Raw genomic sequence first — 21,462 nt, forward strand, 5'->3', positions numbered from 1 at the left:
AATACTCCCTCCATATATACATGAAACTTGTTAACTTTTGACTAATAATTATACTAACCATATATATGACAAATATTATGTATGCTATATCATTAGATTATATTTGAAAGTACTTTCATGTGATGCTAATTATATATTTGTTGAGAATATAACAAGAAAAAAAATTAATGATCAAAATATAACATTAATGACCGTGAAAAAAAATATAGGTCTTATCGTTTGGAACGGAAGGAGTATATGCTAAATATAGCTTAGATGGAATTATACTAGTAATTATTTTGGGCCGGTAGTGTTTTAGCCGGTATACTCGCTCGGTCAAAAAAAAAAGAGAGCTTTTACGGTGTTCGCGAGGTATTTAGAAGTACTGAGAGGTAAGACAATGTGTACCGTTGATTAAGAGAGGGGCAAGGTACGGAATAACATTATTGTAAATGATGGCGGTGGAGTAATAAACTAGTGAAATATGGTATTTTTCTGTGAATCGAGAATAGCTAGCTCCATGTGATCGGTGTCGTTCAATAGGAAATTAAACAAAGTAAATCTTCCGCAGATTTAGTGGATTGAATTGATATGCATGGGAGAAAAAGCGAAGACTGATGTCTCCTTTGTTCTCCTCCACCACTTCTTTCTTGTCCATGGCCATGCTTCCTCCCTGCCATCAAGCTCCACCGCTTCCAACCACTCCCTCACCACTTTCGTCAACAAGTTCGGGAAAACGGAATCCCTATCGACAGGGATGCGTGGTGACGCCCTTAGATGGCCGAAATACCAACTGAAGCTCGCTACCTGCCATTCTTTCTTTCCCTAAATCAAACCCTAGCGCTTGCGTTCCGAGCGCTTTTGTTGTCCTTTGTGCCTGCTTCCATTTCCCATGGGTGCGCTGAGCCGCGAGACATGTCTTACCGCCATCGCCGTCATCATACAGCCACCAGAACCTCGACGCCCTTAGCCTCCTCTTCATGTTTGCCCAAGCTTGGACGGAGGAAAAAGATGAATAGTGTTAGGATAGGCACTGTTCCTTCTCGGTTGGGTTAAACCAACTCACCCAAGGCCCCCAAATAGCGTTGGACCATGTTGTTAGATACCAAATGTAAATCTCACAAAAAAACACGTAAATGACATAGTGGAGGATTATAGAAGATAAAGTACCGATGCGGTACCTATGTACCTAGAGCTAATATTGAGACAATTATGCCCTTCTCCATCTCAAAATAAATTACCTTTTTACCCTTCCTACCTAAATACCTATAACAATTCTTAAATACCTTTTAAGTGGTATACCTTTTATTGTGGAGCGTTGGATGTTTACCTTTTTAAAATACAAACACCCTAAAAATTCTCTAAAAAAAATCTAATTCTAGGTATCAATCTGAAAATTGGATTGTTTTTTTTATTTTTACGGAAGGAGGACTTAGGACTTAGGAGTAGTAGTAAGTAGAAGTGGCGGCGTGTCAAGTGTCGTAGGGGTGACCTGTGCGCGCCGCATAGGCCGGCCGGCTCGGGTCGGAACTCGGACGACCTTTCTAGGCTTGGGGCCGGATCGGCTTGGCTGCAGCCCAACCGCGCAGCCCAACTCCGACTACGCATGCAACGCCACGTCATCACGGTTTATTATTTTTTCCTGGTCACTGCATGGGCCCCACCCCCACCACTGGGGTAATCATTCCAAGCCAACGCATACTACCTCAATTTTTTAAATAGATGACGCCGTTGACTTTTTTCTCACATATTTAACAATTCATCTTATTAAAAATTTTATTCAAATGTATAAGATATAAATCACATTAAAGTACTATGAGTGATAAAACGACTCACAACAAAATAAATTATAATTACGTAAATTTTTTGAATAAAACGAATGATTAAACGTGTGAAAAAAAGTCAACAGCATCATCTATTAAAAAACGAAGGGAGTACATTTTTACCCCCTGGCCCCACCTACAGGGAGACCGTATTTGCACCTAGCCCCTTATCTAATCGCCGTATTTTCACCGTAGGCCCCTTCGTTAAATATCAAAAAAAATAATTAAATAAAACAGAGAATGATACTTTCCTCCGTGGTAGGTTGTAATATGTTTTGACTTTGGTCAAACTTAACATATTTCAAGTTTAATCAAGTTTATATTAAAAAATAGTAATATTTTTAGCCCAAAATAAATTTATTATAAAAATATACTTAATAATTAATTTTATATAACTAATTTAATAATATAAATATAACTTACTTAAATTTAAAACAGTTTGACTTTAACAATACTATAGGGAGAGAGTAGAGGAAATTTTACTTCTCTCTCATCACTTTCTCTCTCTACCACTTGCTCGCCGAAACTATTTGATGATCTCCGAAGCCCATCCTCTCTCTCTTCCTATCCATTTCTCTCTCTTTTCTTTTAGCTTCTTCCTCTCACGCCACCGTGCGCGCGCGCGTGCCTCCTCCTCGCCGGCGGCGACTTGCGCGGCCGGCCTGCCGGCGTCGACGAGGGTGAGAGGAGGAGGAGGAGGGGTGGGTGGGTGGCGCGAGCGCGAGCGCTGGGGGTGGGGGTGGGCGGGGTGGATGGCATGAGCGGACGGCGCCCGCAGCCCGGATGGTCCCGGCTCGGAGCCTGGCGCACCCGCACCCGCACCTCGTCCGCCGCCGCCGCGACCACGCCGCCGCCGCGCATGGCGCCACCGCCCGTTGCGACGACGACGACGACGGCGTCGTGACGCCGCGGGGGCCGACGAGATACATGGCGCAGGAGCCCATCAACCACCACCAGCACCAGCACGACCCGCCCAAGCAGCCCCCGCCGCGGGAGGCCGACGACGACCACCACCGGATTCAGGAGAGGGAGCCGCTGCCGCCGCCGACGACGACGACGCGGAACCAGCGGCTCCAGCTGCAGCTGGGCGGAGACGGACACCACAACCACCACCACCACCACCACCAGGAGGTCGCCGGGACGAGCGGCAGCAGCAGCGGCGGGAGCAGCAGCAACAACGGAGGCGGCGGCACCAGGGACTGGCTCCGCCTCGCCACCGGCCCGGCATCGCCGGGGGCCTCCGCCGGCTCCGACCACGACCTCTTCCCGTCCACCACCACGACGGCGCCCGCGCCGCAGCCGCCGACGCCGACGCCGACGCCGACGCCGACGCCGACGCCGCGCCACCACCACCACGACGTGCTGGTGCTCCCGGGCATGCCGCCGCCGGGATCCTTCCTCCGCCCCGGCCCCGCCATGCCCGGCATTCCGCAGGCGTCGATACCCACGCACATGCTGCGCGCCGCCCCGCCCTGGCTGCCACCGTGGAGCCCCGTGGCCGCGCCGCCGCCGCTCCTCCCGTTCCCCCACCAACACCGCGCGTTCTACGCCGCGCCGCCGACGACGACGCCGCCCGCCTCCTCGGGCTTCGACGCGATCAGGGTCGTCCTCCCGCCGTCCGCCGTCGCCGCCGCCGCCGGCGTCTGGTTCGTGCTCCAGGCCGCGCCGCTCCAGTGAGTACCACGCCTAGCACCTCCTACTCCTACGTAGGAGCATTTCATGTGTTCTTTTCTTTTTTTTACCACTTCACCTCTCTCTCCTCTCTTTTAATCCTCTCACAAATTACCGCAATCCGATTCGGTAACTTGTCGGATTAATTCCTGCAGAATGCTGCAGCGTCCTCCTCGTCATCTTCTGATGATTAATATTATTTGCTTTGCTTAATTTGATCGATCGATCGATGCTTGCTTGATTGATTGCTTTATTAATTAATCCTTCCTTGAACAAAAATATAAAAATTCTTCGGCGTCGATTTATTTGACTACTTTTTTGGTTTCTTCTTTGATTGTTTAAAAAAAATTTTTGATTTGTGCTGCAGAGGGAGGGAGCCATTCTTGCCTCAGATTCCAAGGAGCTACCTACGGATCAAGTACTATTCTATCACCACGCTCTTCTAATCTTACCTTAATTAATTTCCCATACTGCATTTGGATTCTCTGGTGTTTTGTCAATAATGCCTCTCCAAAATCCATGGAATTATCAGGCAGTTTCTTCTTTGCATGCATCAGTATACAATTTCTACATCACACAAATACATTTAGAAGGGTTTTAATGCGCTTAACTTCTTTTTGTCTCTGATCTTCAAATTCAGGGATGGGAGGGTGACAGTAAGGTTGCTGACCAAGTACCTGGTTAACAAGCTTGGATTGGAAGATGAATCAGAGGTATTTACACTAATCCCAATTAGTTAATCTAGCCATCTCCTTTCTTGAAGCATTTGCAGTTTTTTTTTCTCTTGTGTGGCTTGCTTGTGCCTTTTTCTCCCATCTCTTTTTGTTGTTGTGGTGGCTTTACACAAATTCTCTACTACTATTTATCTATCCATTGTGTTCTTTTTTATTTTACTAAGTAGTAGTAGTACCATGGTCATGGTGCATGTTTGTTTTTTTTTCCCTTCTCTTCCCCCCTTAGAGCTTGCTTTTTCCAACATCGGTGATGAAAGGAACATTAGAGCTAGAAAAGGGACTAGTTGTACCATACTGATGTGGGGCTACAAAAATATACACATATGTGTACTATGTGTGTGTGTGTGTGCACACCTCATCCTTGCAAGTATACTAAAGCATGTGTGTACAAATAGTATTAAGTGTGTGAGTGACAACACACAAAGCTAAGCTATAGCAATAGCAGCTTTGCTCCTCCTCCTCCTCCTCCTCTTTCTTCATCACTTCCTTGTGGTTGTAGGTGAGGGGTGTGTGTCTTGGGTGGCACATCAGCCCCCCCTCACCACTTGACAAGAGCTTCTCCATCCATGCCATTCCATTCCATTCCATTCCATCCATCCTCTAGAGAGAGAGAAACAATAGTGAGTGAGAGAGAGAGAGGGGCAATGAAAGTGAAATCAAGAGTAGTGAGAGGGGTTAGATAGATGGTTAGTTATCACTGGCTAGTGATGGATAGGCTGTTGCTGCTCCCCTCTTGGCTCTTCTTGCAAAAGAGAGATGTATATGGTACTAGATTAGAGCTTAGGGGATGTAGCTAGAGTGCTCACACACCTTTCTGTTCTTTCTTTTCCTATGAAGCTAAGACATAGGGGGTCAGGAAATGGCTAAGGAGCTCATCATTGCCAAGGCCTTTTCTCCTTTAGCTATAGCTATAGCTATAAGCTTCTTCTTCCTTCCTCTTTGCGATGCCTCAGATGGAAGAGAGCATATGCAATGCATGCATGCAGCTAGCTATAGCTACAGGGCTATACACACATATACTTAGTATATTTGTACTACAAAGGCCACATACATGAGTAGATGAATGCATGCATGCATATATATACATGCATAATCTATATACTGATCTATACTAGTACTAGCTAAGCTAGTTTGTGAGGGCTGTGTTTGTGTAAAGTAGTGTGAGTCTTGAGTGACATAGATGGTGCCCTAGAAAAAGCCCTCCTTCACCTACCATGCATCACTGAAAGCTATGCACCATCCTCACCATATGGAAGCATCAAGTAGGGCTTTTGAGTATATGTATATATGTGCCTCTCTTTCTCTCTCTCTCTCTCTCCCTGTGAGAGAGTGTGTATGTACACATGTATGTGTGCACATGAACAAACACATACACACACAAAATTTCTTGCTCCATCACTGGGGATGGATCCCTTTCATAATGACTTGGAGATCTTGCTTCCTTTTGCACTCAATAGGCCTGGCTAGCAAGCCTGCATTTGCTCTCAGTAACTGCAATGATAGGCTTCTTTTTGTTCAAGAGTACACAAAGCTAGCACACACACACACACAAATACAAAATCCATATATACTATATAGTCTACACACACCCATGGCCCCCCAAAGAGTACTCTATCTTTGTTTTTCTTATCTATGTTTTCCATATATTCTCTTCTCAAATGGACCTTTCAGTCGCCTAGCTAGTCTGCCTGCCCATTTCCATCATCAATATATACCCCATGCAAAATGGGTTCCATGCTCATGGAATCTTATGCATATATATACAAAAAGAAATATACGTGGGTTGCAGCAGTGTACTACCCCAGCAACTCTATACTAGTATATGGCTACCCAATGATGTAAAAGGGCAGCTAACCTGATCAAGGTGTCTAATTAACATGCATGCAGTATATACATCTATACAATACAATACAATACAACACAAGTCTTACAAAATATTATGCAAACTTGGTAGAAATACCATGCATGCATGTACGTTCGTATACCACAAATCTGTCCTCACCAAAACAAAAAAAAAAGTCTGAAATACACAGTGGGGTTCTGCCTGATATGAAAAAACCGATCAATGTATATGTAATTTTGGTCGTAAAATTAATATATATCTATATATAATTAGGTGATACGTGTATACACACGCATAGCTAGAAAACTAATTAATTTATCATGTAACGTATTTTATATAATCATATAGGAATTGACTGGCTAACCACAGGCCTCTGAAGCAAACAGCATATCCCACACTGATGAGAGCTATATATACACAAAAATATAGGGGGATCGAAATGGCCATATACTTACCTAGGACGTGCATTGACCACCACACTGCATCCCCAAGGGAATCCTAAGTGCCTTTGTTTAGAATAGAAGAGCAGTTTGTGTAGTATGCATATTTCCAATTTCAGCCTCTCCCTTTTCTACTATCTGATTCTAGTCCTCTTTTTTATACGGTTTTATGTGTTAGAATACACAGTATAATACACTCGTAATAAAAGTAGGTATTACGGAAATTTGATTGCATCAGCCGGTTATATATGATAGGAAAAATGCTGATCAGCATATTAATTAGCTGCTGCATGCTACCCCTAAGTTCAGACTTTCGGAGTAGGCAAAATGGGAGCTGACATGGCTTGGCTATAAATAGCTAGGATTTTTAGGTGAAATTTCGGTCTGTCTTTTTCTGAACCGATGCCGAGACGAGCCACTTTTCACATAGCTAGTTAAACGTTTGTAGAAACACATTTTTGTTGTCATTCTTCAAGGTTTTGAAAATAATCGTAAGAAAACTTTAGGGGTTCCACCTGTAAACACGCATGAGAACATTTTTTTTCAAAAGTAAAAAATTTAAAGCCTGGATGAAACACTTAATATTTAGTTCTTTTTATTTGCGGGTGCTCGATAAAACACTTGATGGGTATTCTTGGAATTAAAAATCACATGCGTTTAATTTTCAAATAATCACAAAACCCACAAATATTGCCTTAATTAAAATCGATATTGAGGTTTGCTTTTAGGAAAAAAAAGAATATTTAACAATCTAGAAAAAAAAACTTTGCTTCAGATTTGTACTATTTAGTACCAATGGCCAGCCCCTATCATGGCAGTTTTTTTATTCCGCTAACTAACGCCGTGCACGTACGATTTAGTACTGATCAGAATTAGCTAGAAACGATCAATCAGCTGAGCGTGCAACTTGAGAGTGCAAACGTTTAATTGCATCTTTAGTTTTGTAACTATCATCTAGTACTACACTCCTAATGAAATGGACCTAGCTAGCTTTACCGACGCCATGCATGCACATACATATATCAATTAATTAATCTGTTCTCTCCCTTTGCAAAGATGCCATGCAAATAAATATTTCCTGAGTCAACTTTGTCTCTACCAACCGATTTTATATTACCCTGAAACTTTAACAATAATTGAGGAGGTTCTTCTCTAGAAAGAGATGGTTTTAACTAGCTAAGGCTGGCTGAAACATGTGTCAGTCTTGAGTAGTGAAAGAGCTAGCTAGCTTCTCATGACCTACTAGCTTGTGGATTAATTTAACAAATGCATACAGAATATGGAATGTAACCATGCTTTGATTAGGATATGTATATTAATGTGTGTGCTTAGTGGCAAGTCGTAGCTAATCAAAAGATTCCATCTATATATTCAGGCTTTGATATTAATATATGCTACACATCACCGAACGGTTCTTTGCGCTTTATGCGTTCGTATGAAATTGTACTTTCTTGTTTGTCTCTAGTAGAGAGAGAGAGCTTGAATACTCTTAATTTGATGCCCTTTCCCACATTTGCTAGATATACATCCTAGTCGTGCACTTAATGTAGCCAAGCATCTAAGCCAGCAGTACAGACAACTTTAAGACGGGGAATTGTAAGTGGCAGAGATCGAGATCGTCAACGATTTTTCGATCCTAATATATATGCCAACAAATTTGGTCCATCACAATATGAGAAGAAATAAACGAAATAAAATTCGTGAACAGGTTCAACTACGAATAGAATCAGATCAAAGTCCACGAGAACTAATTATACTCAAGTCCCTATGTATTTTGATCTGGTCAGATCGATCACTCAGCTAGGTAGCTAGCTACTTACGATTATTCTGCCCTCTTAGTTAGATCTGGTACAATGTTCTTGAAGATTCGATCAGTTTTCGCTTTTGGAGGAAAAAAAAAGAAGAAAAAGGTTCTTTGAGCAACATTATCGCCTTTTGAATTTTTGATTGGAATATATACGTACCAATTAGGCGGCTGTAGTACAAGGACCAAACGGTAAAGGCTTCCATGATGTGCTTTACTGCGTCATGCTATCGTTGAGCTTACCTCACTTACTTGTGAACCCCTTGGAAGCCAAGCTAGCTGCTTATGTGATGTAGAGACCTTCTAAGATAGATGCTCAAAATTTTTCATTTCATTCCAATCAAAGGCAAAAAAAACCTAATTAGTAGTAAGCTAAGATGACTTAGATATATAGCTTAATTGGGTTGTGTGGTTAGATATTTATAAATATGACAAATCTTAGAACCCTTAAGTGGTGCACTTTGTGTGGAATATATGTGGCCCCCATGTAAGCTGCCAATGAAAAAGTTCCACAGCAACACTAGTTTTATGCCCATATATGATTGGTTTTTAGGGAGAGAGAAAATGTGCATGGGAGTGGGGGCCATCCAAAAAATTGAGAGAGAGAGCGATGCCAAGTTGATGAGAAGGTGCAGTGTGACACCACAATGAAAGAGAAGCAAAGGAAAGGAATAGATCAAAATTGGACCACAACTGACTAATAGGAACACAACTACATGGAGTTTCCCTCTTGCATGGGCTACGTTTGTTGCATGCGTCAAGAACTAGACGTAGCCAGCCAGCTTAATTATCTCTCTAATCGATCGATCGATCGATCAAACGTGTCATTTAATTAGTTTCTTAATAAAAAAATGGAGCAATTGCATGCACTTTAGATCCCTTGAAACATGGGGTTGTGGAGAGAAGGGGGCACTGAAATGGATACTAGCTAATTTAGCTTTAGTGTGTGTAGGAGTACATGCATCTATATATATTCTCTCCCTTTAAATTGGTAGTAGTACTTTCTTTCTCATATGCATGAACTGAAGGGGACCATATGCATGCTCTTTTGGTTGTAGAGAGAGGAGCTAAATTTGGGGGCAATATAATGCACAAGTTGCATTGATTTGTTCTTAGTTAGTACTAGTATATTTGTTTAGGAAAAGCATGCACTTGGTGCACCTACCAATTGTCAATGGGAATTAAGAGGGAATTCCAGCAAAGGAACCTACCAGCAGCAGCAGCAGCAGCAGCAGCAACAAAACCTAATTTTTTAAGCACACCTGAGTCGCTATGCAATGCAACATTTATTGCATGCACGTCTCCTCCTAATCCCCAGCTAATTAAGCTAGCCATAGTACTACATGATCACCACTAATTAACCAAGTCCAAATCGAGGAGGTACAAAGCCCATGATTACACATTACACTAGCCAGTATTATAGTATCAAGGACAAGAAGAAGAAAAAGATTAAAAAGAAAAGCCTAATTGGGTGTGTTGGTTGGAGGGTACTTGTTTGTGGTCTTGCACATATTGAAAAGTATTCCCTAGGGCAAAGGGTGATGTAACATACATGCATATGCATGCATGTAGACTTGCTACCCAAAGGCTAATACCCAAACAACAAAACGTGAACTGTATTGTAATTAACACCCAAGTCTAATCCATGGAGGCTATTGGGGATCGGTTGGGACTTAGCACATCAATCCAATTCATCCATGTATACACACCTCTTCTTCCATTGGGTCTCCTCTCCTTTTCCCATCATCTTCAGTACCAGGGCACTAATTGTGTGATATGATGAAATGTATATATCTGCAAGTAGTATATATATATATGTTCCAAGAGGAATATTGGATATAGCATGTTATTAATTTGGAAAATATTCGAGTATTAATTAGTTGTAATCAGTAAGCAATTTTGGGGCTAGTAGCTCGTGAGTCACATTGATGCACGCTGGGAGAAAAATTAAGGGACGTTGGACGTCTGGCCGGCCGTAGCCAGATAGTACCATGGGATCAGTCATGTACAGGCCGGATTAATAATAATAATGTAGAGATTTGTAGCTAGGAGAATATGTATAAACTGGACAGGTAGATTAGCTTAACAAATAGTACAGTACTAGCTTAGGTACGTATAGACAACTCCTGGAGAAAAGTACAGCATTTCAAAGGAATATAATCAGATGATGAGCCACCAAATTGTGACCAATTAAGCCAGTTTCGTGCAACAATTAATTGTTTGTAAGGATGTGATGCGTGCATGCATGATCATGCGTATAATTGGCACCTAATGGAAGGGGGTTATAATGAATTAATGATTATGTGATCTTTAAGATTAACTACTATATAGTGCTGATCGATGATGGTCTTTAAATAATTATGTGCTCATTGCCAAAGTGTTGAGCACGTCTAAATATACACTGTCATGCATACATATGTGTGCATGATCGATGTGACTAAAGATTCGTGGATTGGTGTCAGTGCTAGTATAGTATTTTCTTCCCTTCCCTTTGCTTTTGTTTTGTTGTTAGTGTGGTGCATGATTAGGGTTTTATAACTCCTCATGTTTGGCTGTTTTTGATTGGTGGAGGGTTGCAACCTGTGTAGAAAAATGCATGCCCACATGATCATGTTAGATCTAGCAATAGGGGGTTAATATTATTTTGATCCTTGTCCTATAGCTAGGTTGAACTAACAAGGCAGTTTTTGAAGGTTAAGAATGTGGAATGGAACTTTCCTACATTTGTTCACTGCAATTTGCAGTTCTTAATTTCTTGTAGGAAACACCGTTTCCGTTTGCGGAAATTTGGAACAACTTTTGTCATCACATAAAATCAATTAACTACATTTTTTATGCAAATCATTCAAATCAGATTTCTTAGGATGACATCTTGGTCTGTGTACTGCTATAATATATAATAGATTACCAGTGTGCAAATAAGATCACAATTTGATGATATATTATATATACACTGATGAAAACAATTTATAGGTTCTGAAGTTGCTTAGAGCATTTAACAAACAAGCTAGATTGATGAATTAAATTTCATAAGTAGCATATGAGCTTTATGTTTGGCAATTTCTACAGAGATAAAGTAATTGGTTTGTCGTCAGAAGTAGTTAATTTGTCATGCTATCTGTACAGGTTGAGCTTGAACATTGTGCTTGTAGCTAGGTGGAGTACTACTCAAATGTTTCTAATTGAGAAACACCTCTAGGATATGAAACTACTAATTTTTTAGAGAAACAAAAAAAATAGCTCTAAAAACGCCGTCTCAACATTAGTTTTTCTTGTAGCGAAAACATCTCAATCCACAGTTAACTGTTGAGTTCAAGATTTCGTCTACTTCCATCCTTCAACACATTTATTTCATTAACATGAGAGAGCTTGTAGATGGTTTATTTTGATTTTTTAGTCCAATTAGGTACGGTGTATAGAATGAGACAGCCTGATGCAATTGATGTATAGCATATTTTGACTAATCAAATATCTTTTCTTAAGGTCATATGTACGTAGGGTTCTCTACAGGTAGAGGTAGTAGGTATGTCGTATTTCTCGTATTTATTTTTTCGCCTCCATGATATACTGGACCACTAATAGAATAAGTATTAGGTGTTATATACGTCAAATTATTAATAGCTTGATATACATTTGTCTTTTGGTATGGCCCTTGCCTCTTCGTTTGTATGTATATGGTCATTAATATGGGCTTTTGATTAGTACTTTCTTGATATATGGGTGTTCTTTTAGAAAATAACTTGGCATATATATATACAATGAGTATAAGTGGCATTAGTATTTTTCATCAGAATACACTGACGTCAAAAGAATGTTAAGAAAACATGTGAAGGCAAAAAAAAATGTTCATGTTTTTGAAAGATTAGTTTGAAATAAAAAAAAATGAAGTAGAATTGAAACAAAAGAACTTTTAATGCTGAATGCAGTTCTTATTGCACAATTAGTAAACACCCTGTGGTGAAATGAGTGTGTGTATTTAAAATTACCTAGAAAGAAATAGTCTCCCCACAAGTACGAACTCCTATATATTGACGTTGACATGGAAAGAAATAACATAATGCCCTATCTAAGATTGTCCACAAAGAAAAATAATTGGCGTCGGTTGCATTGCTAATAGGTTAGGCTTCAGTCTTCTTCAAAAAGGTTAGGCTTCAATCTACAAACATGTGAAGCATAATGCCCCATTATTCATGCATCTGAACTAATTAATCAGCTACTGTATGTAGTGCTGCAAAATTAATTTGCCATGATATCCCTGTGGCCAATTATCTCATACTTGATCGATTTTGTGTTATTAATTAGCTAGCTTAAGCCAACAATGCTATTTATTTAGGGAGCATATGCATCACAAGGTCTATTTTAGGTTTTGTGTACCATGATCTGCTGTCACTGTTGGTGCTACAGCGAGCTATATCATGTCGGTGGCAAATGCAATGCCATCACCTAGAAAAGAATCATGCATAATCAGGAGTAGGGCCAGAAGTTGTTGTCATGCCATGGCATGTTTGGTGAACTAGCACGGCCAAGAGATGCTACAACACCGGCAAAATGGTGGCGTCTCACACGGGCATGGGGTTCACTTAAGCATAATGCATACACTCATGGACAATTTAGGGAAGGAATTGGAGAATAATCAATCCATCAATCAATCAATCAGCATCCTTTTCTTAGATCATGCTTGGTAAATGTGAAGCTCTCTTGTTTGTTTGTTTATGGTAGGGGTGTTGTTTTGAGCAAGCTGGGTAGGGAGGAGTACTTGTTTTTAGTGACTCACACTCATTGACTTGAGCTGGTGGTGATTAGTTAAAAAAAAGAAATGGGAGGAAGTACTATATCAGTACATGCATATGCATTTGCAATAGATTCAATAATAGCAAAGTGATTAGGCAATAAGTAATTAATTAATAGTATAGGCATATGGCATCTCATCAGATGGATCTGTGCTTTGTAATTGCAAGCACGTTTAGCATAGTTTAGCTTAGCCTTAAACCATCCCCTGCAGCAGGTTTGGTTGGTTGGGGCATCGATCTGTCATGTGAGAGGAGAAGATAGCTATAGCTAGTGAAATGCCATCACTGCAAACCACCACAAGGAATCAGGCATCAGCATCAGTCATCACTTGGATTTGTCTGCGTGTGTGTATGTGCATCTTTTGTGCATGCATATATGGTACTAGTATAACTTTATAGGAGGCATTTAGACACAGCCACAGCAGCAGTGTACTGCACTGAAGATCTGCAATATATGTTGTTTGTTGTTGCCGAAAAGGAGAAAGTCCTTCACATCTATCACTGTCTAACTCTCCACCAGAAGCAAATTGCATTTTTGCATTCCTCACCTCACCTCACAGTAACATAATTCTTGACTAGCTTGTAATCAAATTCAAGGCTTGTTTGTTAATCTCATCAGAATTCAGAAACCATCCAATTCATCTTTCAGAAGAAAGTATGTGCATCGTTTTGCCTGATCTCTGAACATGCTTAGTTTCTTACAATTCATCTTTCATCTTTGTTGTTGCCGAAAAGGAGAAGACCATCACATCACTGTCTAACTCTCCACCGGAAGCAATTTGCATATTTGCATGCCTCACCTCACCTTACAGTAACATAATTGATGTTCTTGAATTTGTAATCAGTTCAAGGCCTGTTTGTTGATCTGATCAGAATTCAGAAACCATCCAATTCATCTTGAATTCAGAAACCATCCAATTTATCTTTCAGAACAAAGTATATATACATATATTGTTTTGCCTGATCTCTGAACATGCTTTTGTTTCCTGGTTACAAAATGCTGAGCTGAACTGAACAACTGAAAAATTCAGAAATGTGCGATGTGTGCAGGTGGAGATAACATGCAGAGGGAGACAGCTCCTCCCGATCCTGACATTGCAGCATGTCCGTGACAGCATCTGGTGCCGGAGAGACGCCGTGTCGCCGTCGGCCGCGCCGGACATACCAACCGCTGACCACCACCAGCACATCATGGTTTTGCAGTATGGCAGAAGGCCCTAGTAGACAGCTCCTTCTTCCTAGCTCCCTCTCTGATCAATGACCCAACACTCTCACAACAACAAAAAAAAATGTAGATTCTACTCCCCCCCCTCTCTTCTAACAACTTTTGCCGGTACCGCGGTGACGATGGCGGTGGCCGGCAAAATGTAGGTGGAATGACGGATGAGAAATTTCCCGACCGCCTCGGGGCTTTTCGCGCGTTGCTGCTGATCCGATGATGATGAACAATTGAAGAGAAGGTGTGGGATGGAATTTTTTTTTTTTGAAAAAAAAAAAGTTCTTCCCCCTGACAACAATTTGCGCGGTAAATTCATCGGCGCACCGGAGGATGTGTTTTCGTAGTCCACCCCTTTTGTATACCGGCTTGTTTTCTCTCAGTGAAAATTGTGGGAGAAAACAGCTTGGAAGTTGCCTGACAGGACTTAGATCAAATTTGTGAGGGTGCACTTCCAAGCCATTTTGGCCCTTCAGTTCATCTGATTTACTAATTTTAATTTCAGATTCCGGCTGTTAGTTGACATTTTATTGTCTGCTGCTTGCTTCTGTTCTTTGTTGTTGGAAGCAGCCAATGTTCCCCCCTTACTAAACATCTTCAGGGAGCAAATTTGGCCCCCTTTTACTGAGCATTTTATTTGTTCATGACTTAACCCTGAAACTTCTTGAATTTTGTTGAGTGGTTTTGTGGCCACAACAGTTCAGTTGCTTTACTCAATTTGAAGCGTCTTATCTATCCATCAATTCAGAGATTTTTGTCAGTTGCTTTACTTTTTATTCACAGTGCAAAACTTAAAGCAATTCCATTGTAAACTGATAAAACCTTATTAAAGGTCCTTCAGGTTCATCCTGCAGGAAACTACCAAAATTTCCATTCTAACATGCATCCATGTAACAAAAGAAGTGGGATAAAAAAAAATAACACACATCCACATCACATCAAGTACAACTAAAATCTCTGAAAAAAAACAAATTTACAAACCTTATGTTGCTTTTGACGAAACAGGAGCGAGGACGAGAAGCGCCCGTTTTCGCCTTTGGAAACGGTCGGATCACGACAAGAAGTAAAAATTCTATAACCAGTTACCTTTTCTCGAAACGACCCGCGCAAGACAGCGCGAAGTTTCGTATAGCCAGTTACAGGCTTACAGCAAAAGTGGGAAAACATTAACATTAGCACCAATGGGAAAGGTAAAATAATCGGATTTGAAAGCTACTCATGAGGATGCCAATGTGTGACCAAATACCTCTGAGAAACGAAGTGCACTCACTCACTCCGATCCCCAGATGCCAGCGCCAGTAGCAGGTCACCATCAGCAGTAGGAGTTGAGACAAGTGTGATGCAGAGATGAGGTCAAGCAACTTCAGAGGAATAGATACACGCAAAGGGACAGTCCAACACACACTATTCTTCTGCACAAGAAAGACAAGTGTTCAGTTCAGTGCAGAGTTAGGCAAACTAAGCATAGATTAAGCCCTCCCCTGAGCTCAAACTGAGCTCCCCAGGAGCATTGTTATCATTATCTAGTGCAGGATCAGGCAAATTCAGTTCAGTGCACTGAGGCTTCCTGACAAGCTTTGGATTGAATAGGTTTAACCAGAGATTTTTATCATCAGGGGTGCTTGTGGTGTGGCCTTGACAAGAACACCTGAACAACCAGAGATTCCAGTACTGTTCCACTAGATAATGATAACAATGCTGCAGCTGTTAATGTGTGCTACCGCTAGCTCTTCCCCCCTTTTTTTTTGCAGGCCTGCAGTTTTAAGTCTCTATTGCTCACTGACAAACACTCACTTAGAACAAATGTCTGATGATGGGGATATTCTTGTTGTATAAAGTCTGGTGAGGATTTGTAGGACAGAGGTGAGAAATAAAAAGTGACCTTTAAAACTAAGTATACCAGCACACATTCATGCTCTTTTTGTCATCTCATTTGCTGTTTTCTGAATTTTGAAGTACATCGCCCTTCTTTTCCTCGTCAGCTTAAGCTTTTTCGGAGCGATCTGGCTGGTGTACGCAACTCGATATTGAAATCAGTACCGTGAGTCAACTAAGTATACCTGCACACATTCATGCTCTTTTTGTCATCTCAGTTGCTGTTTTCTGAATTTTGAAGTACATCGCGCTTCTTTTCCTCATCAGCTTAAGCTTTTTCGGAGCGAACTGGTTGGTGTACGCAACTCAATATTGAAATCAGTATCGCGAGTCGTGAGACCTCACCCTTGGTGTGCCGCATTTGGCATCAGCACAGGTGAGACTGACATCATGGTACGGTGGATTCCTACAACTGCAAGTTGGGCACCATGGATTTTATTTTCTGAAGCTTCCTCTCCTTAGATGCAACGGCAGCGTCATTGTGCGGCCGGCAAGTGGTCAGTCCATGTCCATATTGTTCGGTGCTCTTCAGGTTCAGGAAATGGCCATGAAGTTACAGAAAATCATATACAAATATAACTACTAATTATGCCAGGGGACAGCAAAAAACCCAATTGGCTTCAGGTGCAACAAATGCATGAAGAAAGATTCCTCCTTGCATGATCAAAATCAGCACATGACAAATGTGCCAACTGATCGGAGCACCTGCTTGAAAGAGAGCTCTGATAATGTGCATGGGGCAACAAACAGGTTTAGTTCAGACTGATTATCATAGACAGAGACCATCAGTTCGCCTGTTACAACCAATAGGAATTCAAGAGGAAAAAAGGAAGGGCACGTGTCGAACGCAGAAGCTCAAATTCTAATTCTGAATTTAGCAAATGCTCATAAAACATAGCTGTTTAAGCCACTGTAGCCAGACATTTCAACTCATGGTTGCATTGAAGCTTCTGATTTCAGGTGGCGCGGCAGCTCGAAAGCAATCAAATGCTATCCATGACTGGTCAGAATCATGTACTATTTGAAGAAGGAGATGATTAGAAGTTCTTTTTTTTTAAGTAAATTTCACAAAATTACAGGTATTTTGACTAAATTGTCACAAAACTATATATTTAAGGCGTTGTATCACAAAACTACAGATTTAGTACCAATGTATCATAAAACTACAGATTTAAGGTTAAGTATCATAAAAATGCATATTTAATATTGAAGTTATCACAAAACTACAACTTTTGGAGTTTAAATCCATGGCACCATTGTTACGTTGGAGCTATATACATTATTGCTTTGTGACTAAATTGGTTCTAAACCAGTAGTTTTGTGACAGTTTAGTTACTAAACATGTAGTTTTGTGACACTTCATCTTAAATGTGTAGTTTTGTGATAAATTTAGTGTTAAATGTGTAGTTTTGTGATAATTTGATCATAGTATTTGTAGTTTTGTGAAATTTATGCTTTTTTTTCCTTAAACACACAGGAGATCCCTGCATCATCATTATATTAAGGAGGACAAGGATGATTCAGAAGCTCACTATCTTGATTGGAATCCATGCAATGGGGCAAGAGCATATTGTGCAAGGCTGCAAGCATAAATTGTGTGGATATATCATCATCGTCATGATCATCTGATTGCTTTAAGGCTGGAGAACCTTAAAGGCTCTGAAAGCACTTGAATTGGAAGAATTGCCATTTTGCACTCCAGCATCAACTTCTGAACTTGACCCTGACTGAATAAACATAACAATTTCTTCTTGTCAATATGTACATCTGATGCAAGAAATCAGAAAAAAAAAATCATGCCACTCTTTTCACTTCACAAAAGACTCTTTTATTGACAATGGCATCTCAGTTTTTCAGTGGGGCCTTCTTTGCATGTTTATGAACTGGAGTTATAAGTACCTTGTTAAGGGATAATCCATGCTAATTAAAATCACCTGAAACTGTGCATCAGCAGGTGACAGAAACTGAAAGCAGGAAAAAAATGCAGAGGCCATCATCAATCACGGTGTCACATATTGCAGGGGAAAGTTGACACATTAACACCCAAAATTGTTGAAGAGATGCTATGCCATCTGCAATCATCCACATGGTAATAGAGCGCTGAAATCGACTCCACATTGTACAAGCTTTAGCATGCAGGAATTCTGTTCCCAGACATGACGGCTTCATAGAGCAATAGTCTCTGTCTGACTAGAAAGTTTCTGAACTTTGAAAAGGCGAAAATATATAAGCTACTACTACCAGGGAGGAACACCTTTCATGTTAGAAAATGAAGGAATATCTTCACCATCTTCCATCATTCTTCACTTCTATATGTTGCTTAGGATGCTACCTGCTGCTTGCGTACTGATTCTTGTTCTTTTCGTTTTCATTTTTATTTGGTTTTCTAAAGCGGGTTCTTTTTTTTTAAGAACTCATGCCTTTTATTAAACCAAGAGATTATAAACAGACATAAGCGGATCTAGGGGTGGTCCCGGTACCACTCAAAAAATCTAGCCCAATGCATATATACCTATGTGTAAAGATTTTATTTACCAAAATACATATCTTATTAATATATTATGATGCATATTTGATCAATTTATACTTCTAACCTTATTATATTTGCACACAAGCTTCCTGTGCACACTCCGTGCACACCAACTAGCAAATGTCATAAAAAATTGTAAAAAAAAAATTGGACATTTACTCATAATAGTATTTCACATATCTAAAAAGTCTCATATTCAAATTCATTATATTTTAACCGTAACAAAAAAGTGAAAAAAAATTGATAATTTTAAGGGTAAAAATCTGTCAGAAATGTTTCTTTTTGGTATGGCTAAAATATAATGAATTTGAAGATAAGATTTCATACGTAGGTGTAATACTGTTGGAAGTATGTGCCCAATTTTTTCTAGAATTTCTATGACATTTGCTAGTTTATGTGCACGGAGTATGCACGGGAAGCTTGTGTGCATAGGATATATTCTCATTTAAAAAAGGTATATAAGTTGGACCACATATATAAACATTCTAGATACGTCACTGGAAACTGAGTACATGAGTTATGCTTGCCTATTCAAGATACAGGTTTGCTAGAGCACAAACAGTTTATATCGGTATCTTTTAGGTGACAACTGTGCATTCTAGAAATCTTATAGGTGCATAAATTGTGCTTCATTATCTTAAAAAAAAAAGATGCTACCTGCTGACATAATATATCCTGGTCATCATCCTGTCACGACGTTTTATCAGTAACAGTGCACATTATCTATGCTCAGCTAAAATGCACAAAAATATATGAATTTATCGAATTTATGGATTTGCCGCTGATTTCTGTTTCTTTGAACGTATGTTAGGGAGTCGCATTCACGGGTCTGTGCATGTGCAGTGGTGTACGAGCATATGCGTATTGCATGGTAACTAAATCCCTGTCTAGTAAGGCCTATAAAGTTTTGGCGTGCAAAAAAATCTAATAATCCAAAAAATATTTGTCTTTCACTTTGACATTTGATCAGCCAGATGCTCCTATGAAACCATAGGGATCATTTTTTTTTCCCTTAGTACCTTAGAGAAATTTACGAGTATCTGATAAACTTGAATTTTGAGTTGGTGGGCTGGCATGGCCTAATAGGCCCTCTATGTACAGCCCGGCCCAATACATTGCAGTCTTTGAGATAACAACGTTTTACATTTAATATGCAAAACCTAAGTAAGCAGCCAGGCTCAAACTAAGAGCATATCTAACAGAGTTGTTACTTTTAACTCTCCAAATACTTATTTGACCAATTTGTAAAAAAAAAAATAAGTGGCAAATTTACCTATCACTCTAGTAGACTCGCCACATCCCACTCTATATACCGACGGCCATACATAGAACCCACCTATCATTCTCCTGCCCCTTCTTTCTTCTTCCTCTCACTTTCTCTCCAATTCACTACCATGCGGAGCTCCCTGCCATCAGCCGCTATCCCGTCAATCCGTGCGCCTTCAGCTGGCCACCTCCCTCATCAAGCTCCTAGCGGGGTTCGACTCTATGACACGCAAGCTTGATGACAGCCTCGCCGTTGTCGTTGCCGAGATGCTTCTCATTTTCGCCGTTGTCCACCATCGCGGGTCACATCCTCGCTGATTTGAAGGTTGCGGGGTGGCGGCCCCTCCATTTAATTCTTATCCATGATTTGGGAGATGGCGGTGTGATGACCAGTGACAGTGGTATGAGAAGTGGCGGCGTGATGACCAATGACAGGTCCAAATTCTTCTGTGTTATAGGAGGCGGTGATGCAGGAGGTGGTGACACAACAGCTAGCGGTAACCGGTGACGGTGGTGGGCTCACACGGGAGGCGTCGATGCTGTTCGAGAGAGGGATGGGGAGAGGAGAGAGAAGGGGGGTGGTGGGACCCACCATTTGGCCAACGATTTTGGCTTGCTAAATTTGGCGAGCGAGGTGGGAAATTCGGCCAACGATTTGGCTTGGCCAGTCACATGGAAAATCTATAAGTAAATTCCTCGTGTATCCCTAAAAACTCACTCAATCCCTTTCATACCTCTAAAATTTACCTGATCCCGTCTATACCCCTGAAATTTCAACTTATCCCTTCCATGTCCCTACCGTTACATTTCCTTCATTTCACTATTACGTTTGGTTGCAAATGTATTTTTTTTGCCCTTGGTACTTTATGTTTGAATATAAACTTGAAAAAGATTGAAAATTTTGTTTGAGTGTACAGTATGTGCGTTGTATGAAACTAATGAGACTAAATAATTAGAGCAGAAAATTTTGACATAAATTTTGAAAATAAAAAAATGCAATGAATTAAAATTTTTATTTGAAATTTTAATAGGACAATGAATTTTTTTATAGGGAGCATTCATAAAAAAAATATTGTGAGCATTAGTAGTCCTATTTTTTATGAATGCCCCTCGTTTTTTATGACTTTTTAAAAAATAAATACATATTTTTTATTTCATTATCCAAAAATAATTTTTTTATAAATAATGCATTGCACAACAAACTCATAATTATAATAGTCTCATGCGACAAACTTTTACATTTTTAATAATGTAATTCATAAATTTTTATGTTCATCTAAAGGATAAAACGATCATTTTTATAGAAATTAGACGGTCAACTGACGTGAGGGGTATGGAAGGGATCAAAATCAAATTTTTGAGGTATATAAGGAAGTAAGCAAAATTCAGGGACATAGAAGGGATTAGCTAAATTTTCAGAGGTATATAAGAGATTTTCTCAAAGTCTATTGGTCTACAGATACATGAAGAAGGAAAAACGAAGCTATAAAA

The 21,462-nt window shown here is 40.3% G+C and overlaps 1 protein-coding gene across 2 annotated transcripts; it reads left to right on the forward strand.

Moving 5' to 3' along the window:
* Positions 1-2,345: 2,345 nt before the first annotated feature.
* Positions 2,346-14,944, forward strand: LOC107277161 (protein LAX PANICLE 2-like). Of its 2 annotated transcripts, XM_066309138.1 has the most exons (5): positions 2,346-3,475; positions 3,841-3,891; positions 4,114-4,186; positions 14,135-14,286; positions 14,456-14,944. In XM_066309138.1, the coding sequence occupies exons 1-5, from the start codon at positions 2,586-2,588 to the stop codon at positions 14,469-14,471; spliced, it is 1,182 nt and encodes a 393-aa protein (XP_066165235.1). In that variant the 5' UTR covers positions 2,346-2,585; the 3' UTR covers positions 14,472-14,944. The 2 variants fall into 2 exon arrangements, with proteins under 2 accessions (XP_066165235.1, NP_001412634.1); NM_001425705.1 differs by having other exon boundaries at positions 2,471-3,475; positions 14,135-14,930.
* The last annotated feature ends 6,518 nt before the right edge of the window (positions 14,945-21,462 follow it).

Source organism: Oryza sativa, chromosome 4 (assembly GCF_034140825.1).
Source record: "Oryza sativa Japonica Group chromosome 4, ASM3414082v1".
Lineage (NCBI taxonomy): Eukaryota > Viridiplantae > Streptophyta > Magnoliopsida > Poales > Poaceae > Oryza > Oryza sativa.